Source organism: Columba livia, chromosome 13 (assembly GCF_036013475.1).
Source record: "Columba livia isolate bColLiv1 breed racing homer chromosome 13, bColLiv1.pat.W.v2, whole genome shotgun sequence".
NCBI classification, from domain to species: domain Eukaryota; kingdom Metazoa; phylum Chordata; class Aves; order Columbiformes; family Columbidae; genus Columba; species Columba livia.
This window is the reverse complement of record NC_088614.1, coordinates 11,751,406-11,765,547: the sequence shown is the minus strand read 5'-3', so window position 1 is coordinate 11,765,547 and position 14,142 is coordinate 11,751,406. Positions and strand designations below refer to the sequence as shown.

Sequence of the window (14,142 nt, the reverse complement as noted above, 5' to 3'; positions counted from 1 at the left end):
ATGCAGACACAATCACCTGAAATAATTACAACAATGCTTTACATTCCTAGAGCAATTTATATCTAAAGAGGTGTTGAGAAATGTTTCACAAGCATTTCATCAAAACATTTAATTAATGCTCTAGGGTAAGTTTCCCACTTCCCTGTGCACTCATGTTCTGACAGCATCAAATTATCTTGCAGTCTGCTCATGTGCGATGCACGTCATCCTTTTGGGAAAGAGAACTGAGCTGCAGAAAGAAAAACAGGGTGTTGACAAATTAAGTCAGCCTGGTCCAGGAGAAATAACCCCCCAGCAAAGTCCTGCAGGCACTACCATGCCCTCAAGGGTACAGTGCTCACCTTTATCTCTGTTCAGGGGGCATTTTTCCTTAATTTCTTTTACTTAGAAAAGCCAGGACTCTGCCTCTGTGTTTTGGAGGAAGGTGAAAAAAAATTACTGAACATATCCTAAGAACTAATCAGGATTTTTGCACTAATTTGGAACTAATCATTTGGTAAGCTCATAATTTGTTTGTACACTGGTTATCCAAGACAGGCATAGGAGTGTTAGTAGGAAGGTAAATAAAATCATATTATATCAGAAAACTTTTCCTCTATGGATCATATTAATAGAAATCTCTAAGAGGATGTGCCTGAAGTGATGTGTGATGCTGCTTGTCGTACATCTTCAGGAAAGAGAACTCCAGCCATAGTGAATGCAGAAAAGTAATGTCCAGGGGAACAGAAAACAGGGCATTCAAAAAGCTTGTCATGGTTAGCTGAGCAAAATGAAAACTAAGCAACGCTCCAATGAGAGCCTGAAAATGTTGCCATGGAGGCAGGAGAGATGCAGAAACTTAAGGCTAAAGGATAAGACTGGGGTTGTGGCCATAGGGGTTTCTGTCAAGGAACTCAGCAGAAATGAGATATAAAGAAAACTATCATTAGGGGATTTGAGGAAAGGGAGTTGGTGTTTTCTGATGGGATAGAAACAGCATGACCAAGGCTGAGTGGTACATCAGGCTGGGGACGGATGGATGGGCTGTGTGCTGTGAAAGCTCTTTGAGACAGGCAGAAAACCAGAGAGCTCATGGGAAAATGTAGTGGAGGGCTGCAACAACAGTTTAGTGAGAATAAGGGGAAAATAAACTATGGATCCCAGTGGACCAGAGTCTATAAAAGACCAGATATCCCTCTGGCCTACGATAAATACATATGACTTGAAAAAAAGAACTAAATGTAAGTAAGAAGGAAGAAATGCTTTGAGGCCTATCAGAGAAGAAAACAATTCCCAAATAGTTAAGTGATGCTACACAGCTATACATATTGATAATGACTCTTGAAAATATATACGTTCCCCTATTCAACACAAGTAAATAGGGTTCACATCCTGGCATCACAGCCAACACCAGCCTGGAGCTCTGAGTTCATGTCTCCATGGGAAGAATAAGACTTCTCCATGGGAAGAAGAGCCCAGATCACATAGGACCAAAGTTTATTCTGTTCTGTGACCTAGTTTTCTCTCAATAATTGATAATACTTTCACACCGTGGAGCTCAAGGGCAGACCTTTCACTGGTCTCCAAAACCATGTTCCTGTTTCCCCAAACCCCTCTGTGGAAAACTCTGCTTTCTGGAGATCAGTAGATGAACATACTACCAATTGTAGCCATGGTCCAGCAGGATGTACTGATGCTGTCCCAACAGGATTAATGCTTCCTCATTATTTCATCTGCGGTGTAATATCGCTACAATATTACGTAGTCTATAGGTTTTTTCTTTTAATTTCAATGTCAGCATTTTTTTTTTTTAATTTAAATAAGCAAAGGTCAGGCATCTGTAGACCATATTACTAATTGTCCACATCAGACATGGTTTACTGAAGTCTCACAATTTACTTTAACTCTAGCAAACTGTGGTTGCAATTCCTCCAGCAAGGAAAGCAAAAGGCAAACCTGCCCGACTTTGGGCTGCAAGCCAGTAGCAGAACAAGAGCCCTTATAGACTTATGCCCAAGGTCACACCAAGCCACCGCATTAAGTGCAATGAACCATCCCAGCCTCATACACCACATACCCATTTATTGATATAGTTAAGAGCCGCAAGACATGTAAAATAAGAGAGACAGCCCCAGACAGAGCTCAAAGAGTGTGTGATAGAAACAGCTTCTTAACAGTCACAGCTCTCCACTGCAGGATAGGGCTCAGCTGGATGTGCAACTGGTTCTAGGCAAATCAGCAGCATTAACCTCACAGTCCCATGTGGATGGATGGCTCCTCCTGGCATGGACTAGGGCCACCCAGGTCATAACATAACCCCAGCATGGCATTCACAGCTGAGCCCTTCAGAAGCCCCATGATGGCCTCTCAGTTTTAACTGAAAGTATTCCTCTAGAAATGCCTACAAAAGACCTTAAAAAACCACACTGGCATAGCCAGGACTACAGGTAAGTGCACAGCAAGATCCTCTAGAGACATCAAGAAGGTTGAAGCTGGCTGGGATATGTGAAACTGATGGGCCTTTGCAAATCCCCCTGGGGAAAATACTAGCTTCATCTATCCCTGTAAATTTCTACTTGACCTTTAGTATTTGATCTGCAGTTTTACAAAAATAGAAGACTGTTACCTGCCTGTCTTAGAGAGACATTTAGAGACCAGTGCTGTCTCCCCAACTTACAAACATATTACATCCTGTACAGTGATTGCTAAAAACACGGTAAGACCTCCTGCAAAATTACACAGGTTTGGCACTGATCTTTAGAAGGGTGAGAAGTACTGGTGTCCTACAGGATCCATTGAATTCTTTCCAGGGGTCAACACAGTCCTTCCAGCAGCCTTCCTGCACATCTGATACAATTAAAGGAACTCCTAAATGCTCCAGCAACACTCCTCAGCTCCATCACATGCATGTTTACACTATTCTACATACATGTTTTTTTAACTATCAAAAAAATAAAAAGCCAGAGGCATAAACAAGATTACTTCTCTCCTGATCAAATATTTAATTTCAATGTTTGATTACACAATGCTCCCTTAAAAACAGATGCTTCTGTCTGGGGCTTTCAGCACCACAGCTGTGCACACATCTTCTGATCTGATAGGAAAGACAGAAGATTAGTTCCTCAGGAAGAAAGAAGTATTTTCCCATTTTGAGTGTCTCTCAGGGACAGAAAAAATGTTATCTATCAAAATATAGAAATATTTGCTTGAACTTCTGCTCCTACAATTTCAGAAAACACAGAAGGAAACTGAAGCTCAGAAACTGAGTTAAGAGTTTAATTTCAGAAAAAGTATCCTATTTTTCTCAAATACACCATCCACTTCAATTTCTTTTCAATTGTAAGTTTGCAACTTCTCTTTTTTAACGTTCCTATTAAGTTTGTCAAAGCTAATCATAAGAAAAAAAATAATCATTATGTGTTCTATATATTCAAACTTAAATAAAGACCTTAACAGACACTAGAGAAACTACAACACCCTCAGCAACCTACCTCCCCAGTTTTTCCTCTGCTTTAATTAACTTACCACAGCTTCCCCTCCCTTTAAGTAGCCAAAGATATTGATTGATTGGAAAGTCATTTTCAAACAGGCCAATCAAAAGGTGAAGGGGCATTGCAGACATACATATAAATCTTCCATCTGGACCTGAGCACCTTCTTAGGGAGATAAAACCCCTTTGTGATGAAGGAGTCTGTAAGTATATTTTTGTTGCACAGATTTTATCTGAGTTGGCTATGCTAGTATTACCTTAAAAAACAGATTTAAAGAAGAAACTTTAGGTCTCTATTTGGGCAAACAGGAAACATGGGGATTTTTTTTCTGTGCTTTAAGCTTTTTCAATTTTATAGTAATATTCCTTCACTTTAGAAAACAAGGAAGCAGCTTAAAAAGGTAGAGAGAGGTTGTCTGTTTATAGAATTACACGTCCAGTTATGACTTTAACTTGTAAGTCCTCTAATATACATAGAACAGGAAAAAAGATTCTTTACCTATATGTTATTATATCCTTAAGGTAGATATATTTTCTGTCAATTAGCAAAGTTTTCCTTAACTATATCATTGTTGGAGACCCTTGTACTCATAGGACTGAATTTCTGTGCTAAAACTACTTTTGTTTTAAGGCTGTGCTTCATCAAGGAGAAATATGTGAGAGTGCAAAAGTCAATAGTAGCAAGTCTGGCATTAAAGCAAAAGAATTTCTGCTAACTCATGGCACATTGTTGGGTGTTTGCTCCCAAATGAGCTGCCAAGTGCCTCATTTCCTAACCTGCCCGTAGGAAAATCCCTACACTATTTAAAACTTGCATTCTTTCTCTGCTGTAGTAATTAATCCGCTTTAACCTTCCTGCTTCAGTTTGCAGATTGGCTGTTGTTTTGCTGTTTAGAAAGTGTATATGTGTTTCCAGGGATTCTGCAATGCTCAATTTTGCCTATTATTGCTCTGTTAATATTTTAAGGCAAGCTGGGTGTGAAGACTCCCCTGGAAACTTCCAAAGGGCAGCAAAGTGGGCTATCACGCCTGAGTGTGTGTTTGTGCGTCACAGAGGCCAAAGTGCGCTCCGAGAAGCATCACCACTGGCCTGGAACAGGTGTCTGAGATGCACTATCTGTAGGGCTGAGACGTGGTGGTGCTTTGCTCTGGTTCCTTGGTCAGCTACACCTGGCTCTGCAGGGTTGACGTCCCCAGCCTCCCTGCAGAAAGAGGCAGGGTGCTCCGCCACAGCCCATCCTCTCCAACACGGTGCTAGCAGATTGCAGCAAAGCCTTCCTGCCTGTACTTCTCTGAAGAACCTGTAAGTGTTGCCTTGTGTTGAATAACTTCTGTGAGTGTTTCTTACTTCTTTTGGGCTGTGTCACTGCTGGGAGGTGACTCCTCTGCTCCTCACCTTGCAGAAACAAGCCAGCTTAAATAAGTGGGGGTTTGTGGGGAGAAGCATCCTGCTTTTTAGCTCCTGTGAATGAAACAGCCTCGAATGTGTGACCTCCCTCCTGCCCGAGCAGCCTTTGCTTGGGCAACGTGAAACCTTGATGCTTCGCACTCTTTCCCAGGGTTAACAGTGATGGGTCGCGCTCCACGCCTCCCCCTGCTGAAACCGGCTCCTAAAACCACGTCCGTATTTATTAAAAAAGATACAAGTAGAAGCTTTGCTGGCGCGGGGGAGGTGCCTTTGGGCAGGGCGGCAGGGAGCAGCCGGGGCGCGGCTGCGGGGCCGGGCCGCGCAGCGAAGGGGCCGGGCCTGCCTCGCTTGCTGCCGCGCCGCCGCAGTCCGCCGGTAAGAGCGGGGGGCTCCTCCAGACCGCGCGGAAGCCGCGGCCTTGCGTAGCGAGCGGGCGGCTCTGGGAGGCGCCTCGGCCGGGCGCGGCTCTACGACGGGCCGGGGCGAAGAGAGGCGGCCGGGCCGCAGTGGCGCGGTGCCGGGCGGGCTGTACCATGGCTACGGGCGGGAAGGGCAGAGCGTGTTTCCCCGGGGAGCCGAGGCCCTGTGAGCCCCCGGCGTCTGCCGGGGCTGGCAGCGGGGTAGGGCCGATCCGAGCGGGAGCTGGTGGGCGAGGAGCTGCGGGGTGGGGAGGAGCCCAGAGCCCTTATGCAGGCTTGAGTCGAGGCCAGGCCTATGGAGACTGGAAATAATAATAAAGAAAAAGCATGTGACTGCCTGTTTCCTTGTCAGGTGTTGGGTGATAGCTTGTTCAGGGATTTGCTGGTGTGGGCTCTAATAAAAAGGCCATTGCTGATAGCTGGTATTTAAAATTAAGTAAAACTAGTATAGGGCACAGTGCTTTCCTGTGTTTTCCTCTTCTCCGCAGCACATATTGTGAGAAAGGACTAGATTAAAACCAAAGTATATCTGCATAAAGGAAAGTGAAGCTAGATATGTTTGTTGAAAGAGAGTCGAACTGAGGAAATGACACTTCACCTGTATGTGTTTGACCATGTGCCTCCCAGTGGGCCGATGGTTATGAGAGGAGACAGCTGTGGTTCAAGGGCAGGAGTAAAGTGTCGAGGTTGGGTGTTCTTTGTCCTGTTTGCTCCCATTAAACTCTTTCAGTTTTAATCCAATATTTTTTTTTTTTTGCACTAAACTGTTTTGTAACACTTAAGATCATTGGATTTTGCTTCAGAGGGAATGGGATGGTTAAAATGCTGAGGGATTTCCTGCCTCTTGTGCTAATTATGATGAAATTATTTTTCTTAAATGAAGGCCTTAGTTTTGAGTGGATTGCTGGCTGGTTTCTGGCTAGTGAGCTGAGCTTCTACCTGGTCTCGTGTGCTTTGTGCTGGGCACTGGAGCAGAGGGCAGCGGCCTCGTCAGCCTTGTGCTGAGTGTGTTCATGTTAGTCTGCCTTTATGCACGCAAAACACAACACTTTGCACTAGTTTCTTCTCTAATATCAAGCACTAGTTAGCACTGACCATAGATGCAAGAAAGGCTCCTTCCCCTTCAGATTTATCACTGTTTTCCACAAAGGAAAGCTAGATTGAAGGATTTGCAGTGGCCAGAGCTGTAATGCTGAGTGCAGGAAAGGGGTTTTGCGTGCAAGCTGATGTTAAACTCATTACTAGGGTCCCTTCAGCAAAGGGATATTATTGAGGGTGCCAGCGAGGGGGCTCTCCCAGTCACACAAGTTTGGTGGAAGAAGGTGTGAGGGTTGGCTGTTGTGAGTGCTCCCTTGCAATGCTGCCTTTGCTTGTGGCTTCCCACTCTCTGTACTTTGAGGGAGATGGATTAATACTGCCATAAGCAGATGGAAGTATTTCTGGGACACTTGTTTAGTTTGTATGGCTTGTGGTATGTTCTTTTGTGACTGAAGGATACTTATATTTAAGTGTTTAGAGCTATATAGTCAGCAGAATATTCAGAGGTCAGAGAAGAGCCAAAGCAGCAGCCAGCTCCTTCACTTTCTATGTAATGCATGAAGGGCGATGGAACCTGTGAACCTCCTAGTTGCCAAATACCCTTATCCATGGCAACCCTCATTTATTTTCCTCATTGGTATGTGATTCTCTGAAGTATTTCTCTTATTCTATAATACAGAAGTTAAGCAGAAGAAACTTGTATTTTTTTAAAAAAAAGAGCTTTGCTTATTTCTGTATACTTTTGATTGGAGTGACATTGTTTCTTCTGCCTTGCTGTTGTCCAGGTTGCAAATCAATCCAAGAATGAGCAAATGCAAGAAGCCTTATGTTAGCCAGACTACGAACACTGAAAAGTTCAGTCCTGAAATAATTTCTGAAATTGAGAAGCTCTTTGCAAAGAAGTTTACTTACACTAAGCCAGTGAATAATGAATGGCAGCTCCCAGATCCCAGTGATGCTTTTACATGTGATCACAAGGAATTCAATTCGCTTCTGGCTCTGAAGGACTCAATGAATGATGTGAAGAATCAGCTGAGTGATAAGAACCTGGATGAATGGCATCAGCACACCTCATTTACCAATAAAGCAGGGAAAATAATTCCTCATGTGAAGAAATCTGTGAATGCTGAGCTGTGTACCCAGGCCTGGTGCAAGTTTCATGAGATTCTGTGCAGTTTTCCTCTTCTCCCTGAAGAAGCTCTTCGGGATGGAGAACTAAATTCTGTCCACCTCTGTGAAGCACCTGGAGCTTTTATAGCCAGCCTCAATCACTACTTGAAATCCCACCAGGTGCCTTGTGACTGGAACTGGGTAGCCAATACTCTAAACCCCTATCATGAAGCAAATGACACCCTTATGATGATCATGGATGATCGTCTCATAGCAAATACGTTGCCTTGGTGGTACTTTGGCCCAGATAACACGGGTGATGTGATGACATTGAAACATCTAACAGGACTTCAGAACTTTGTAAGTAATATGGCCACAGTTCACTTGGTAACTGCTGATGGCAGCTTTGATTGCCAGGGAAACCCAGGGGAACAGGAAGCCCTTGTCTCACCCCTTCATTACTGTGAAACAGTCACTGCTTTAATGATCCTGGGCACTGGAGGATCCTTTGTTTTGAAGATGTTCACGCTGTTTGAACACTGTTCTACCAATCTGCTCTTTCTGCTAAACTGTTCCTTTGAGGAGGTCCATGTTTTCAAGCCAGCCACTAGCAAAGCTGGAAACTCGGAGGCTTATGTGATTTGTCTTCGTTATATGGGCAGAGAAAGCATTCATCTGCTGCTTTCTAAGATGATACAGAACTTTGGAGCAGAGATGGTCAACAAAGCACTCTTTCCCCAGCATGCAATACCAGAATCCTTTCTTAAAATACACGAGGAGTGTTGCATGTTCTTCCACAAGTGCCAGGTAGAGACAATCTCTGAGAACATACATCTCTTTGAGTGCATGGAAGAAGCAGAGCAGATGAAACTGAACAAGTTAAGAGATTGTGCAGTAGAGTTCTTCATGCAAAGACTTCATATGAAACCCATTGCCAGAAATAACTGGCTTGTCAAGAAATCTCAGAATGGTTGCAGCATGAATGCAAAATGGTTTGGGCAAAGAAATAAATATTTTGGTACATACAATGAAAGGAAGATGCTGGAAACCCTTACATGGAATGATAAAGTGGCAAAGGGCTATTTTAATCACTGGGCTGAAGAACATAGTTTAAATAATGCTGGTAAAATGTGCATCTTGGAAGGATCGTCTTCTAACCTTGAGTGTAGCTTGTGGTACATTTTGGAAGGAAAAAGACTACCAGTGGTAAAATGTTCTCCATTTTGTGATGGTCAAGTCTTGGAAAACCTTAATGAAGCTATGAATGAATTGATGGGGGGGAAGCTGAAAAGCAGAAGAATGCTACAGCCTTGTCACTCATGTGAAGTTCTGCCTGGGGAACTGATCCTGGCAGAAGTGTCTGATCTTGCCAGGTGTCATCAGGAAGCCTTAAATGAAAGGTGTAGAGACCGATTCAAGTGCCTTGTGGTGGACTTGCCATCCCTCTGTGATACTGAAAGCCAACCCAGTATGGAAATAAAGCTCCTGGATTCAGCCACACTGTTGACTTTCAGCTTCTCTTTGCTTTATGACGGAGAACCAAAATACCAGCAGCAGCTTTTGGAATGTGTTCTGCATTCTCTGAATCAGCTTACAATGGGAGATGCGTTGATTTTGCCTATCCTCTCTTGTTTCACACGCTTCACAGCTGGCCTGGTCTTTATATTGCACTGTTGCTTTAGATACATCACGTTTGCCTGTCCCATCTCCTATGAGCCACTAAGGACAAGTGCTGCTTTGCTGTGCGTTGGGTACCGAGGCCTCCCAAGTCCAGCTGTTGAATATCTGCAGCATCTGAATAAACTAATAAGCTCTTTGGTAGACACGGAATCTCCCCAGCAAGTTCTGCAGTTTGTGCCCATGGAGGTTCTCCTCCAGGGCAAGCTGTTGGAGTTCTTGTGGGACTTGAACACGGCCATTGCAAAGAGACAGCTCCACTTGATTGTGCAAGCAAAGCAGCAGCAAATGACTAGTGATATTTCACTTTAGAATAATTCTGGAACAGCAGAAGTTGTTGCTGCTAGACCTTGTGTCACAGGCAGATAGTGTTAAAAACAATGTTAATGAGAAAGTAATGTTGTTGTCAAACCTTAGTGTGACATTTTTAGTGTTGGGAGGATGTTTTGAGCTATCTATCCCACATACACCCTATTGACCTGTTGGATTGACCTGAGGCTTTGACCTTGGGCATGGGAGACTCGGCAGGGACTGAAGCATCCCAGTGCACTCCAGGCAAATTTCTTTGCGGACCATGTAGACCAGAACTGTGACCTTCATGCTGAGAGGTGCTATGGTGAGCTATACCTCTTGCATCAGGCCACAAGATGGTAGATCTTGTGTGACATTAGCCCTCTTCTGCGGAGCAAAATGTGGGAGTTCTGACTCGCCTGCGTATGTTCCCAGGACTTGTAGAAGCCAAAATGTGAGACTTGGGCCAGACCGCTCAGCAGTGTGCAAGCCTGATGTAATACTTGAGGGATGAGTATCTTGTGAGCAGGCAGCTGCCTCACGAAGGCTGGGTTAGAAATGACTGCCTGTAAGCAGTAACAGAGATGTCCAGCGAGAGATGCTCTTTGATTTTAATTTCATTTGAAGAGCAGCCAGCTGTGTATGGTTTTTGACAGGTTGTGTGGCTTTGTCTCCCCATCAATGAACAGGCTGTTATAACCTTATTTTTACATGGCTTATGAGTCCATAAAATTATTTAGGACTCCTAGTACCAGTGAAGACTTACATCTGTCAATGGCAGCAGCTATTAATGAGGAATTACAAATTTTGGGGGGGCTAAAAACATGAATATTCACAGTTCTTGTATATCAATAAATGCTCTGGGTACCACTGGAGGAGCATTAAGCTGAATAAATACATGAAAATGTTCTTTAGGAAAGTATGATTAAGATTTCAGTTGGTTCCTCTCCTAAGGATAAAAATGCTGAAATTGGTAACTAATTGTTCCTTTAAGGGAGTCAGATTTTATTTTCCATATCGCTCCTTTGAGAGCCAAGTTTTGAGGCCTAACTTGTGTAGATTAACATTTAGTTTAAAGTTTGTAGTATATGTGGAAAAACCTACTTAGAGGGAGAATGATGTTTAAAGAAAAAATGGCTTTTTTTTGTTCATAGGTGCAAAATCTCATAGAAAAAGGTTGAAAGAGTGGAGTTAGTAAAAAGGAAAATGTAGTCTCCTGATGTATTACCAATCACCTTCTGGAAGCACTTCTAATTATATAATGTGGGAGCTTGAAGGATAATTGATGACTGGTCAGGGAGTGAAAGCACTGCTGAGAAACTGTTTGGTCTGGAGTTGCTGCACATTTAATAGGCTTTCTTGCCACGTTGATTGGGGCAGAGTTTAATGCATTTAACAGTTCATTTTTTATTTAAGAACTTCATAGGTGAATGAATTAGTGGCTCAGATCTGACTAATTCATAACATTTTCTAAAAACTCTTGCTTTTTATGGTTGCACATAAATAGAAGCTGCCTAAACAAAAGCTTCTGGGATTGGTCGTTGTCTGTTTTAATTTATTTAAATGAACTTGCCGTTTTTGCTGCATGCTGAGTCATGCTTCCTCTCTGACCAGGGAAGAAGGGACCAGAGGCTGCAGGTTGGGAGATAAGTAATAAGAGATCCTCCTGTAAATAATCTTTTGTATGTGTAAACTCAAGAGGGCCAGAAGGGCCACAGTTGTGTTTCACTGAGGGATGCAAACAAATACTGAAAACCAAAATGAAGGGGGAAAGAAATATTTAGAAGAATGAATGATGAGACAGCATCAAAGACCATCTGTAAAAGTTGTTGTCTGAAACAAAAAGCAGGATAATGGTGTTGTCCACCAAAGACACCCCGATGCCTCTGCCACTGTTTGAGGTGATTAATGCTTCTGGAACTCCCACTGACCTGAAGCATTTGAAAAGATCTCATAAAGCAGCAGTGTATGGGATATTTCATGTGCATGGCCGTGCTCACACTGATATTCTGCTGTGGAGGCCTGAGTAGCCAGAATCATCTTGTCTAATAGGTACTTAAATTATGGTTTTCTTACTAACGTTAGTCTAATATTTTTAAATTATTATTTTATAGTGAAGTAAAATCCTGAGGTGACAGGACCATTTTTTTCAAGCTTTCCTTGGTCTGTTCTATACAGCTGATGAACTATGCAGACTTCCTTGAGATTCCTCCTATGCCATCATTCCCCATACCACCAGTCTCCCTTTTATCATAAATTTTTAGGAGAAAGTCTTGCAGATGGTCACAGAACTTTTGGGGGCAGTTAGGACTGTCTGCTTCACGATACGCTAGACTGACCTGGTGGGGAAACATAATCCATTTGGAAGTACCCCCCTAAAAATGTGTGCATTTTCTCCTGTGGAAAGCCAGGTCTCTAAACTGAAGGGAATCCAGTGTCCTCTGGATCCTGATTCCCCATTTGATCTGGATCTTTGTTGTTTTTCGTAGACATGGGGGGATGACAGGAGAAATGCTGTGACAGCAGCTGTGCCTGTTACAAAGTATGTGCTTTGGAGAGGTGTTTTCTTTTTCTTCTTTATTATGATTGTTTTAACGGCAGGGGTTTCAAAGTTAGGAGTGACACTTGTCCTTTTAATTATGGGAATCCTGCATTGTCCAAGCTGTCTTTAGACCAAAGATTTCTTTGAGAGAAGTGACACCTATTTTCTTTTGTGACTTTTGGAATATGTAAGAATACATGAGAAGAATGTATTGACCTTTGTGGAGAGGGGCTGATGACTCCTGCTTTCATTGAGGCTGTCAAGTTTTTGCCATTTTGATTTGATTTTGGGTGACACTTGATGTAGTGTTTTGGTATCCTGGCTGCTTTTAAGTTGTTTTTTTAAACCTGTTTGAAGATGAACTGGGTATTGGTTTTCAGAATTGGGAGCTTCACATTTCACGCAGGAGGAAAATAGAGGATGTGGAGAGAATAAGTTGGTTATGATGCAATTGAGATTCACATGAACTTAAGGTAAATGTAGTTTTACAATCCTGCTGTTGCAGGTTTCCAATACAGGACTGATATGTAGGCCCACTCATTAGCTATGAACTACATTATTTTTTCTGGAAACTTTTGGATCTGTTGTTTTAAGCCAGCATAATGTTTTGGAATCAGTTGTGTGAGTGCTGGATTTATTGGGGACTCCAGTGAGTGAAAATACTGATTTTCTTCTTTTGAAGTTGAATTCCGGTAAAGACTTGCTACTATTTTTACTGATTTTGTGTTGCATTTGGATTCATTTGGATGTGCACAGATTGTGTTTTTTTTGCCGCTGGGTTTCCAATTTAATTTCTACAAACATAATGATTTATAGTGTGAAATCCGGTAGTCTATTAAAACAGTACTAATTGGTGTGTATTCATCTTAATTTAAGCTGGATCTATCAAATTACTGGTTGTAAAAGTAAAATATGTAACAGAATTGTATTCTATTAGAAAAACAACTTGGTACTTAAGGGTAAAGGGATTAATATTGCCTGTGTGGAAAGCAGGAGAAAAGAAAACCACACCTGGATTTCTGGCCACTGAGATGGGCGCTTTAGGATGCAGGACAACATTGAATCCTTGGTTCACTGGAAGGAAGGGCTGACCAGTAAGTTGAAGCCTCAGCCTCTGTTACCGTCCCTAAAAACTGTCTTTTGTTGTCCCTTTAGTTAACGCTTATTTTGATTCTTAATGGTGAAGTGGGGGCAATCCTGTGTAACTTGTCTTGGGATGCTATGAAATGGTGGTGTTTATCTTTACCTGTCCCCATTTCTCAGTTTTAAACAAGAGCGTCTAAATTTCACCTTGTAGCCTTCGAATATTAGTCTCCTTTTTAGCACTCTAGTGGCTGAAGGCTGAGATGAGGATTTCCTTGCCAAAGTCTGGTAATGGTTTCTCCATCTTGCTCTTGCAACTGTTTTTGTGAATGCCCTGCTGGCATCCCTAGTTCTTTGTGCACGTCAGTCACTTGACAGAAAGATCAAATGGAGCTGTTTATGCCAGAAAAGCGCTCAGCCTGTGGCTGTTCTTTGCTTACTCTTTAGGCAATAATTTGGATTGCCATTGAGCCCTCTCTTGTGACTCCTTATGGGTCCAGAGCTGATTTCAAGTCTTAAGAATGAAATTTGCTAAAAGAATTAGACGGTGGCTGTAGACACTTAAAACAAGCGGAACCTTTAGGAAACATTTAAATGCAGGAAACTCTTCTACCAGCCGGGAGAGGCTAATGTAACATGCAGCTGGTGGGGTTTGTTAGCCTTTCCTTGCTAAAAATTCTTAAAAAGAAGACTTTGAGGCATAACCACCTGAACAAACAGTTCCCCAGTTGTGTGCTGCTGTGCTTGCACACACGGCTGTGTTCATGTTTGTGTGTGTGGAAACCTGTGGGATTGTACAGCCATGAAGCTTTTGATTTGTAACTAATCCATGTGTGCTTTTGTTCGGAAGGATGGATGTATTTTCTAAGTAGATGAAGGGCTGTTGTTTTACATGGCTATTGCGTATTTTCATTTGGTCTGTAAATGAGCGTTAAAAGACCTTTTGTTTAAATGAAAAAAGGGGAAGGGAAAATGTTAATTGGAGGAAAATAAAGTATTTTAGGTCTTAAATGTTCCTGTTTACATATTTCTTTACCACACATGCAACAAAGCAACAAAGCACAGTAGGAAGAAGTCTGGGGAGGTTTAATATTTGGTTGTTTTT

The 14,142-nt window shown here is 42.5% G+C and overlaps 1 protein-coding gene across 4 annotated transcripts; it reads left to right on the top strand.

The window, feature by feature from the left end:
• The first annotated feature begins 4,527 nt into the window (after positions 1 to 4,527).
• On the top strand, positions 4,528 to 14,048 carry CMTR2 (cap methyltransferase 2). 4 transcript variants are annotated; one of them, XM_065028973.1, is made up of 2 exons: positions 4,528 to 4,772; positions 7,120 to 14,048. In XM_065028973.1, exon 2 carries the CDS (start codon positions 7,139 to 7,141, stop codon positions 9,431 to 9,433), a length of 2,295 nt encoding a protein of 764 aa, XP_064885045.1. In that variant the 5' UTR covers positions 4,528 to 4,772; positions 7,120 to 7,138; the 3' UTR covers positions 9,434 to 14,048. The 4 variants fall into 4 exon arrangements, with proteins under 4 accessions (XP_064885045.1, XP_064885048.1, XP_064885047.1 ...); XM_065028976.1 differs by lacking the exon at positions 4,528 to 4,772 and adding an exon at positions 5,105 to 5,252; XM_065028975.1 differs by lacking the exon at positions 4,528 to 4,772 and adding an exon at positions 5,259 to 5,497.
• The last annotated feature ends 94 nt before the right edge of the window (positions 14,049 to 14,142 follow it).